Here is a 12,103-nt window from a genome sequence, read left to right on the forward strand (position 1 = left end):
TTTTGCATGTGCATTCATCATGTCGGACCAGAAGCCTATTAATTTTGGATGAATTATGTCGTATAATTAGCGAGTTATTAATTAATTAGTGATGGGACACAAGGTGTCACTATGGAGTAAGAGCGCTGTTTTGGGGATCCCGACTTTCAATCGATAAGTCTTCGGTCTCTGATCGATATTTTCGTTTGAATATTGCGACCTTCGAGTACCGAATATTGCACACACATTTTCAGCATAGCGCAGCCGCCCACATTTTGATCAAAAACATTTTCACTGGGCGCATAGGTGTGAATACTGTTCCATCACATCTTTTCACTTAGAAGCAAGAAAACAACAAATTTACAATCTTATCACACATTTTCTTTGTATTTTTACAATGATAATATTATTAGGTTTGGTAATAACAATGTTCCGGGATATTAGAAAAGTGAATAAATTTATGTGGGGGATTTTAGAATGTATTCGAAATTCCAGATTCAAATATATTTTTTCAGAATGTTATGGGCTATGGCCATCCCTGCGATACTACATCAAACTACGTGATATTTAAAATCTCCAGCAAACTCTCTTTGTTTGTTGAGGATGCATAATCAACTATTCTATGGATTTTAAGTTTTTACGTGAGAAATTTGTACTTTCAAAAATATGACACTGCTTCACAGCCCTGATTAGTATAAGCAATCGGTTGTAGGGAATTTCGGGTTGGCGATTCTATTTCACCATTTGTGCACGGCAAGTTCGCACTTTGTCTGTATGCCTATCGCTAAAAACTGTGTATGTTATCTTACTATATCTTGTGCAATTGTATGAAACTGTCTAAAATGAAGCTCTCCAAACCAGCCAAGAGAAGCAATCATATGAAATGTTCCCATGTCATTTTTAATTTAAAAATTATTAAATAAATTCAGCGTCTGTTGTTGAATGCAATAAATATATATAGAATCTAGTTATTTGTGCCTTTTCTTTTTATGTTTCTTGACCTGTAAAAAAAATAGAAAAAAAATTAATTGATGCGCTAGGGTGCGCGACTTCCCCACGTTGAGGCGAGGGTCATGTCATGTCCTACGGCCACGGGTTTGGAAAACACATATGCCGCGAACACATCGTCACATTTTTTATTATCTGTTTCAGGAGATATTTTTGCAAATCAGTGTTTAAATATTATTTAGTATTAAGGCGCTTTTATCGTTATCCCGGTGTCGTTGATTCAATTTATGCTGGTGGAATAATTTACGAGCAACGATAAAAGCATCACAGCCGTCAAGAAAATTTTAAACCAGCGCAGCCATGATACTTCTCCATTGTGAAAATTAATTATTTTTATAGTTTTGTTGACGATGATTGCGTAAAAACATACAGTATCACGAGCATATTAATATTAATTGACTTGACGTTGACGATATCATTGGGCTAATAAATGACAGGCTGATAACAAAAATAAGCCATGTCGAAAAGTTTGTTAACGACTTTAATTTTACTGTCGAGGTTGAAACATTTCAGTATGATAATATTATTAATCACCGTAGGCCTAATTGCTGTCCTTAGATTTTAGGAAAGTGAATAAAATTCAAGTTTTGTGGGATTTTAAAATGGCCATCCCTGCACTTCACTTCACTGCTAATGTTATTTTCAGGATTCTTCACTCTCTTATTATCCTTGAACAAATTTTGAAGCTGGACTACTATATTCACCTTTTTGTGTTTGCTCTTCTTTGATTTCTTTGGCTTTAACACTTCCGGATCTGAATAGAATAATGAAAGAAAGATTCACAAAACGAAGGCTCACCGCAAAGTTCTACAATAGTGCAAAACAATTGTATTTCACTTTCTGTAAATCAGAATTCTCCCGTACATGAACAACTTGAATAATACTGAATTACCAAAATATCACAATTGCACTGTGCATGAAATACACTCGAATAATACACCAAGCACATATGCTTTAAAAAAGGGCAGGCAGTGCTGGTCTTTCCAATCAATGGTTGGTTGTATAAGGCCTTGTTTGGAGCAAGCAAAATACATGATAAGTGTTCTATAGGAAAAAATATCGGTCATAGGTAAGGCTGGGTGCTGTTTTGATTTTTGAAACGGACATTATGGCATCATAGCAAATGCCAACTGAAATTCGTCAAGGTCTAACGTTTTGAATTTTGACAAAATTATTTCAGATTCATATGACACCGCTGATTCAGAACAATCTGTGTCAACAGAAAAAGTGGCAAATGAGATTTTTTGATTCCATCATCCTATTTTGTTTTCATATCAAAGACAAAATCTCGTTTCGATTTCGAAACATTGGTATTACCTGTTGAATTCCACAGTTTTGGAATTTTCACTGGAGGCAATGCTGGACCAAAGGAGCTATCTGTAGTTTCGATCTCAAGAGTCATAGAAGTTTCATTGACTGAAGAATCATTAGCACTTTCATGTAGCGGACTCTTTTTTTCGCGAATAGATTTTGAGGAAAATTTATGAAAAGCTGGACGATGAACATCAGCAGATATTTTGGGCGATGTATGCTCTGTCCGAGACCCCAAAGAATCATTTAAAACTGAATTGTCCACTACCGGCTTTTGAAATTGTCCTAGAAGTGTAGCAGTGTTTGGTTTGTCATTTTTAGTTTGTAAATTATCATTTTCTGAGTCACTATCTTCATCTGATGATTCGTCGGAATTTTCAAATATTGCTTTAAACAATTCCATTGAGGGTCTTTCTACTTGTTGTTCATTTTCTTTCTTTAATTCTGTAGATAATTCTTTTAAGCTATCTGGTACTTCATTGGGTGCATGTGCTTTTTCAAATTCATTTGAAGATGCTGTATGATAAATCAATGTTCAAGTATAAATTACTGTACTCTCGTAGTGTGTGTACCAGGTTAGGGTTAGATCATAATTTTATTCTGATTTTCCTGCTTTTAGTTCTATTATGAGTTCGTGAACAGTCTGTGTTAGCAAGTAAATATACCCCCTGGCCATAGGTTTCAGTACCTTTACACAACTTGATGTAAAGTAGGCGAACAAAATTAGTTACCTCCATTACACACACTTTTGGAGCGCCGAACATGATGCAGCAGTACATCAGCATTCTCATTAGACATAAAACAATTTCAGTGACTGAGCTTAAAAATTTTAAATTCAGGAATAGGAAACTTACAATTTTCATGATTTAGTTTCGGGCCTTGTGCTGGAGCTTCTTTGTCCCATCTTGAAACACTTTTCGAAAGTTTATTAAACGTAGGTGGATTTTTAGTGTCACTAATAATACCAGTTGCCTTAGCTTGCGATTCAGAAACATCTTTGTAAGCGATAGGCTTCACTTGAGATAAATTAGAATTCTTTTTTCTTTTAAAATCATCAGGATGCAGAAACATCTCGAGCGTACGATCAGAATTTGAACCAGGTATACCAACAATGTCAGAGCTATATAGAAGTAGAATATTGTAGAATTAGGTATACAGAGCGATGTTGAAGTCGAATTAAGATTCACATATTCATTCGAATCAACTTCATATACAAAAGCATATGGACAAACACTTATGGTATCTATCATTATTAAGGTAAAGATATGACTAGAAAGTCATTGAGCAAGCAATTCCATCTTTAGGATACATTTAAAAAATAAAATAAAAATAGAGTCAAAAAGAAGACTAACTTGGGATACGGATTCGGTACATTGAATCTTTTACATAGAAGTGGATCAGGGTGCCATTCCACACATTCCCTAGTTATTAATCCGAACATTTTCATTTTTGCAGCTTTCTTTTGAGAATCTTCTTTCTGAAAAAAAAAACATGATACATACATATAAAAAAATTGAACTAAACGAGAATTTTTGAATGTGAACAAATAAGATTAATAAATTGTCGCAGACGGTCTTTGTATGGGGAGACGTACCAGACCACTCAGACGTCCTATTATTATTCAGTATGATTCATAAACCATCAAGAGAGTAAATAACATTTCGCATTTTTCAATGTATCATCCGAGTTCAACTCAATTATACATTGTTATTTTTTAAAGAAATATTACTTTATTTAAAATTTACCAAATACCCTTGTATTTAAGCCAAGTTTAAAACTAAAAAAAAAAACAAGAAATCCAAAACAAGAAATCCGCTTAAAGGAGAAAGGAGCATAACCTTGATTGTACTGAAAATTTGGCTTATACTCGCATAACTCTGATCTGATCCTACTCAAACTATAAGAGCGTGCATGCACACACGCGAAGCAGCTCTTGGTACGCTATGATAGCAATAGCAGTCTGTGATTGGTTGTCATACAGGTGATCGCTTTCGTGCTTACACTATGACAGCAATAACAGAATTTTGAAACACTTCTTACCGTAATTAATAAAAGTAAAACATAACATTAATGGCTATCCTGTTCATCAATTCTCTTTTGCAACCATACGCTGTGATAGGTGCATACTGTGTGTTACGATTTGTGAGATCGGCTTATATGCGAGAAAATACGGTAGCCTACTATATCACTATTTATTCATGCCATTTATCATTTTGCTTCAAATTTATTTCAAACGAACAACCGACCTCATTTTCATATTTTAATTCTTCAGATTCAGATGTGAATCTTGATGACATTGTTGCAGATAAAGGTTGAAAAAATCTGGATGCCTTTGTAAATTCTTCTTTTTCTCGTTCTCGTTCCCATTCTGTCATGTTCGGATCATGCTCGATTTTAGAATAGGGATCTGTAAAGCAACCAAATTTTATGATTTGCAGGCAATGATTGTATAACCACCGCAAAAATACCCGAATTCTGTGATTAAATATAGTCTCTCCTTGAATCAGGATTTCCATATGCAATAGAGTAAAATTCATATTGTCTAGTTTAATCTTACAACTTACAAAGTTAATTTTATGAAGAAAATAAATATTTTCACATATGAATTCTTCATAAACATAATTTGATACTAATAATAATCTTGTATTTTGGGTCAATCGAAATTCTACGAACTATCAGAAAGATTTTGCTAACAGTTGACCTACCAGTTTTTTTATCTTTCAGAAGTGATAAATATTCTTTATATCTTCCTTGTTTCGCAGGATTGGACGCAAAAGGTTCGTACAAAGCCGATCTTTTTGATCTATCCGGCTCATTTACCTGCTGCTTTCCCAATTTTGCCCTTTCCAGTCTTTCCCGATCTCTCGAAGAAATAAGAGAAAACACTGATTTCGGGTCCTTATTTTGGTCAGATTTTTCCGTTTGATTTCCATCTTCTCCAAGCAGTTCTCCACGTTGGTTTGGATCTAGTCTATTAAATTTGTCATCTTGATTCGATAAGTTTTGAATAAAGTTTATATTTGAAGATACAACTGCTCTAATTTTCTGACTTTTTTGTAAAAGTTCTAAACGTTTATGAGGGTTGTAGTCTGGTGGAAGTAAAGGAGGTGGATAAACTTTTCTTTTGACAAGTTTCTCAGCTTTTTTAAATCCTTCCAATGCTTTCTTTATGTACATGATTGAATCGTAAGCTTTGGCACCTACAATTTAATATTAATAGTAAGGTGAGCTGAGCACAATAATTATTTTATCAAAAGAAAATAATAAAAATCTTTTTGTAACATTCGAGTTTAGTTGGTAACTGGTTTTCATAAATTGTTATTTACCTATATTAGTAATTTATTTCTTCACCAAACAGAAAATACGAAGCATGCATACACAAATTCGAAAGAATTTAAAAAAAATCGCAATTCAGAGTGAAGGAGACGCAGAGAAACCAATTATGGTCATCGAGAGCGACACCCTTAGGTCAGTCTAACAGAAAAATAATATTTAGAAAAAAGACGAACAAAAATATGTTATTTAAAAAACAAGGTACGTCAAGGCGGCCTTGTATATGCCAAGCAGTCGCCTTTTTCAACAACAAAAAAGTCGACTCCAAGCACCACAGTCTAGGTAACCATGGAAAAAGCAGTGCAAGACAGGCTCACAATGTTTCTAATAAAGAACATTGTCTATGTTCGATTATGCGAGGCTCAAGTTTAAGGTAGAACTGAATTCCAAGAGCGTAATTTTTCAGTATCTGATTTACCTTCAATTGCTTTAGTTGGCTTGGTCCATCCATAAGAATTGTCTTGTTTCTCTTCTCCCATTTCCATATCATAGTTGGCCATACTATCTTGTGCATATATATCTTGATCTTCATCTTCATAAGCTCCTACACCAAATGCCTGTCAGGTTTTGTTAGAAGAAAAAAAATGATCGGTATTTAATTATTAGAAAACAAAACTAAATTGCTGTGCAATGGCAGAATGGCAATTTCAATCATAACAAGATGGACAAGGCAGATCATTACAAACACACAAAGGTACTATAGTATGCCAATGTGTAATATACTGGTAATAGAGCCATCAGAAGAAAATGATATTGTACAGTTACAAAGTTTGTGTACAGTTACCAGCAGACTATCAAATGCCAAAAAACTTACAATAAGTCTTCGAACTCCGAGAACGTCAAAAGGAAATTTTGACTCAGTCTCCAGCCCCAGCTAAATCTCCAAGAAAAAAAAAGACTACCCCAACCTTCCCGACCCTGGTTTGTGGGTAAATTGAATCGACAAGAATGTATATATCAATAAACAGAATATAAATAAAAATGAATAGCCTCATCAATTTATACCTGACCAGCAAATGATAGCTTTGCTCCAGATTTTGTTCGCAATGAAATGGCGGACGATTTTTTCTTTTTATCATGCAAGGCGAGTTTTGGATCCATTCCTGTATATCCCAAACCAAATATATTAGTTTTTGCAATAAAACTCATCGGCACAGTATCTTCAGGTGCAAAAGTTATATTCTCCGGTATAAAATCAGTCTGAAAAAGAAAATCATTATTGAATATTATAAGCTTCTTCGCTCGAAGGGTTCGGCAACTAGGCCCTCGAGTTCAAAATAATACAAGGGGAAATGACTTCAGTGAGATTGATTTCGAACACATTTCAAAACAAGCCAAAATCTCAAATTCAGAATCCATTCAGTCATTTTATTTTTATAAACTCAGTGATGCTACCTCAAATATTATCTATAAATAGGGTAGGCTACAGTAAATAAAAAAAATTGGTCTTATCGAATTCACCCAATGTCTAAGTGACTGGCTGCATACACAAAGCTTGTTTGACTTTCCAATGCAAAACCCTGGTGTTGTTTAAATTTAACTATAGCATCGTAATACCTTTTTTGGTCTCTTCACTTTTGGTCCAATACCCTGACCTGGTTTCCAACCCATTTTTTGAAGGAGTTTAACACCAATGTTGTTACTGCAATAAAGAAATTGTATACGATAATGAAAGCAGCAACTTTTGAAACATTTTGAGACAATGGGCATAGAATAGAGTAGCAATACGCAGTCCTGTATGTTCCTCTTATCATAAAATAACATTATAGCAAAAAGTTAATGTGAAACTCAATTTGGTACTAATTTAAACAGCCTAGTTTGGTGCATTGAAAAGGTAAATCTTTACATATAAATATCTGTTTCATATGATTGTATCATTTTCATAGTTATCCCAAGAGCAGGAAAGATGATAGGTCAATTTGAAGATTTCAAACCACAGCTTCTTGTACAGTCACCACTCACCAGTCCATGTTGAGGAATAGAAATGGTTGAACAATTATTTGATTTAGATGCCTGGCTTTAATGGTAAGAAAAGCCGTAAACATTCAGCTGTTACATAAAACACCCTTTGACATGTCACACAGGGTAATATAGCCATTGCATATAAGTGTATGAAAGTGACATGACTATAAGAAAATTCAGTGTATAAACTGAAAGAAAGGTACATAAACACATACCTAACGGGGACAATCAATGATTCTAGCATATTAAGGCCAAGGAGCATAGTTGCATTATTTGTAAAATTTTCCTTTCGTTTGAGTGATTGCTGATCTTTCTTTGTATCTGAGAAGATACTCTGTGGTACAATCTTCTCTGGAGCGATACCATACTCTGATTTGTCCTGAAGATAAATAATGACAAATTTTAAGAATTAAATCATGCCATAGCAACATGTTTTATTGAGATGGGAGTGGAAGTCAGAGTTGTGTTTTGAAAGTCCACGGAGAAGGAGACAAAATCCCAGGAAGAGTCAAGAAGCAGACTTCCAACGACTTCCTAGACTTCCAACGATGATAATAAAAGTCAAGTTTCGATATAAACTAGAGAAAGCTAATTTAATTAAGCAATCTAAACAAACAATTGAAAACTAATGCATGTACTTGAATTTTTGTGGTAAAAATTTGGTTTTGTCTGACCTAAGAGCTGGAATCATGATGAAAAATTTTTCAACCAGGAGTCTGACCAAATGACTTGGAGTTTGGTAATTTTTCCTAAGACCCCACAGATCACAACGATGGTCACATACTAGTTTTCTATGCCTACTAGATGAGGATTTTGTAACTCTGATGTTAATCCCAAATAGGAATATTTGCCTGATATTTCAGGCTCCAAACTTATTTTACACTGATGTGAATCTAATCAGTACAATTGCTAATAATTCCAACCATACCTCATCATCCATGAAATCTTCCGGAGCATAATTTTGCTTTTTTGTTCGATCACTTCGGGAAGATTTGAATGTGCTAGGCTTCCATCCTTCTTTAGTATCGACGGTGTTGTAATATCCTGCTGAAAATCCTCCAGTAAAAGCTCCATGGAAACGACGACGTCCTTGCTCATCAGTAACAACTTGCTCATGAACAGCAATTGGTTTCTTTGGAATGTCTGAGAAATAAGATTTAATGATAATCTTTCACATCATGACATCAGCAACATTATATGCTCAATTACCTAACATCTGAACATCCCACAATATTCTATAACATACAGGATTAAATAAAACAGATCATAAAATAAGAGATGGCACAATACTGCAATATAACAGTATCAAAATACAGGAATATTGATGATACCAATTTCCCGGTCTTTCGTACCTGAAGTACTTCTAGTGCAGGGGTCACCAACCTTTTCGAGGCCGAGGGCTACTTTCTGGGTACAGATTAAGCCGCGGGCTACCAATTCAATGTATACTTCTAAAAAGTCGCGGCTGTGTGGCCATCGTTAGTGTGCTAAGCGTTAGGTTCGCAGGTAAGAATTCCATGCGAAGATAGTTATGTGCGAAAGGATTGCTAGACCCTTGCCGCCGTTGGGATGGCTTCCTTCGCCATCGAGTCCAGGCTTACGAAAACAAATAACTAACTAATTCCATACCCGACATGAAATGGTAACCGGACGAGAGGCCTTGGTTCGCCATATGGTTAAGCCGTCTTATCGGCCCCGGGATATCCCGAGTTTATGGCAAAAATGTTGAACAATGGTCTCGTAAACTAGAATTGCTGTATGATTTGAATCGCGAGCTTTTTCTGCCCGTACTGCGCTGACCAGTGAATAGTTAGCGCGTTAGATTGCGTGACTAGCCGTGAAATAACTTTTCGCTTTGTCGTCGCTACAATCGTCCCACAAATGAGACACGCGCAGGCTGTTTTCATGGTGGTAAAAATATATCCACCCCCATTCATCGTGAAAATGGTGGGTTTTTCTGCCATTTTTCTTTGGAATCAACAATTATATTATTGCTGCTCCACAAACCAAGGGACAAGAAAAAGCGCGGGTTCGTGGTAAATTATATCACTGTGATGTCATAATTGCAAGAGTGTTAATTGTCCAGTCACATTACTGAGATCAAATAAAAATCAGATTGATGGCTACGCCATTCCCGATTCCCATATAAGTATGATTTACACAAGAATAGCAGGACAAAATTTAATTGATGTAGTTTACTTATTTATAAGCGCCGTTATTGAGCTCAGTTTGGAACAGACCTGCGGGCGACTCATATGGTCTTCACGGGCGACTCGGTGCCCGCGGGCAACGCGTTGGTGACCCCTGTTCTAGTGGGTGTAGAATACTTATTTTTGCACACGTCAATCCCAACCCCCACCTGACGACACCATCCAAAAATTATGTCACTACGACGTCACAATCACGTCATAGAGCTTGCAAAAGTATACCTACAATCGCCCAAAATGGCATTTGCGCGAACGATAAAGAACTTACTACTGTACTAACGGCAGCGACCTCTCTCATATCGGGATCGTTGCAACGAGGATACGAAAGAAATAGCTTGTTCGATTTTGGGTGATCGTCTTCGCGTCTTGGATGACAGGTTGTTTAGTTTGAAGGGCCTTATTATGTCGTAGTGACGTAATTTTTGGATGACGCAGTCATGTGGGGGTTAGGATTGATATATGCAAAAATTGTTAAGCTACGCCCACAACTGCACAAGAAGAACTTTCAGACTTTGGGTATGAAACTACACAAGACCACAATTTCCGACATCTGCAATTGCAGTAGCCTACACCAGTGGGTGAAATTTACAATTTTTCATCAATATCGCAAGTTTGTAGATCTCATTAAACGTACCGCACCGCTATCGTGTACAATTGCAGAACTGAACGTTCCATATTAACGAGTGGTACCGGTACCGGTACCACGGTAGGTATCGATACGATAACGTTCCGCACTACGCACTAAGATACATAGTACTGTGGTAAGGTTAAAAAATAAACTAACCAGTTTCCTCGATTTCTTCCAGGGGTGTTCCATATTTCACCAACGGAAATTCATTCTCGTCTGAGCTGGACATGGCGCGAAACTGCCTCGAGCAACTGCCAAGTTCATACAATCCAGCTAGCTTGCAGCAAATTCTGAAATTGCAGAACTTCCATTCAAGATTGGCGACGTTTTGAGCTGTAGGGGCATCTCACGAACTTTTGACCTATCCCCCGCTGGGTGGCGTGGCGCATCGTGCTTGGGTGCTTGCCACTGTACCTCACCTCTGATTACCCTGCCCTGCGCAGGTTCGAAACCCGTAAGGATAATTATGTGCAAAAGTATTGCTGGAATCCTCGTTGCCTTAGGGTGGTTTACGTAACCGCTGGTCGGTTATGGCTTCCTCTGCCATGCATCTGACAATGGATACAGTAACTGACTAACCGTACCGGTAACCGGACGAGAGTCCGTTGTTCTCCATGCGATTAGGTCGTCTTTTCACTTTTCCCTTCCCATGGGATGGAACAACAGCAAAAATAACAACATCAATAAGACAAGAGAGCTATGCTCAAATATATGGACACGTAGAGTCACATAATTTTGATGACGTCATAGCGAAAAAAGAAGTAATAGCCTTCTGGAGAAAATTTTTATCTTTCACCACTAAAAATTTCAGAGCAATTGGTCCAGTATTCGAAGAGAAAAGCGACTTTTTAAAAACGTGTCAAGCGGTACTGAGTTAGCAGTCAGGCAGCATCTTACCTGTACACTGTAGGCCATATACGGTAATTGATCACAGAACAGTTGTTTCCTTGCAAATTTTATGTTGTTTACACTTTAGGACAGATAATTGATCACAGAACAATTCTTCCCTTTCAAATTTTATGTTGTTTCCAGTAGACTCTCATCAAAATAAACAAATATAGTAGGCTACAAGTGCTACAACGCTTGCATTACTGCACTGGTAGGACCGTGAAAGAATAAGTTACGGTAATTTCATTGTGGTAAGACACCGGTACCAGTATCGTACTTACGTACTGAGCTACCAGTACCGGTTAGCAGTCAGCCAGCATCTTACCTGTACACTGTAGGCCATATACGGTAATTGATCACAGAACAGTTGTTCCCTTGCAAATTTTATGTTATTTACACTTTAGGACAGATAATTGATCACAGAACAATTCTTCCCTTTCAAATTTTATGTTGTTTCCAGTAGACTCTCATCAAAATAAACAAATATAGTAGGCTACTAGTGCTACAACGCTTGCATTACTGCACTGGTAGGACCGTGAAAGAATAAGTTACGGTAATTTCATTGTGGTAAGACACCGGTACCGGCACCAGTACCAGTATCGTACTTACGTACTGAGCTACCAGTACCGGTACCGAACCTGTAGGTCTGATATTCCGTTCCGCATACGATAGGCTATAAAACTTGCATTGCAGCATTAGTAATACCGCGGAAGGAATAAGTCAATTTCACTGCGTTACGGCAACGGTATGGCAACTTACCAGTACCGACCTACAGTAGCTGTAGTAC

The 12,103-nt window shown here is 36.8% G+C and overlaps 1 protein-coding gene across 2 annotated transcripts; it reads right to left on the reverse strand.

The window, feature by feature from the left end:
• Nucleotides 1-858: 858 nt before the first annotated feature.
• LOC120330054 (G patch domain-containing protein 1-like) lies at nucleotides 859-11,531 on the reverse strand. Of its 2 annotated transcripts, none has more exons than XM_078118713.1 (14): nucleotides 11,326-11,531; nucleotides 10,585-10,718; nucleotides 8,522-8,736; nucleotides 7,809-7,972; nucleotides 7,189-7,273; nucleotides 6,637-6,831; nucleotides 6,050-6,188; nucleotides 5,004-5,498; nucleotides 4,545-4,705; nucleotides 3,651-3,775; nucleotides 3,153-3,418; nucleotides 2,305-2,814; nucleotides 1,692-1,741; nucleotides 859-980 (listed from the first exon to the last, which is right to left on the reverse strand). In XM_078118713.1, the coding sequence occupies exons 2-14, from the start codon at nucleotides 10,655-10,657 to the stop codon at nucleotides 948-950; spliced, it is 2,511 nt and encodes an 836-aa protein (XP_077974839.1). In that variant the 5' UTR covers nucleotides 10,658-10,718; nucleotides 11,326-11,531; the 3' UTR covers nucleotides 859-947. The 2 variants fall into 2 exon arrangements, with proteins under 2 accessions (XP_077974839.1, XP_077974838.1); XM_078118712.1 differs by lacking the exon at nucleotides 11,326-11,531 and adding an exon at nucleotides 11,013-11,059.
• Between the last annotated feature and the right edge of the window lie 572 nt (nucleotides 11,532-12,103).

This window comes from Styela clava, chromosome 12, assembly GCF_964204865.1.
Source record: "Styela clava chromosome 12, kaStyClav1.hap1.2, whole genome shotgun sequence".
Classification (NCBI taxonomy): domain Eukaryota; kingdom Metazoa; phylum Chordata; class Ascidiacea; order Stolidobranchia; family Styelidae; genus Styela; species Styela clava.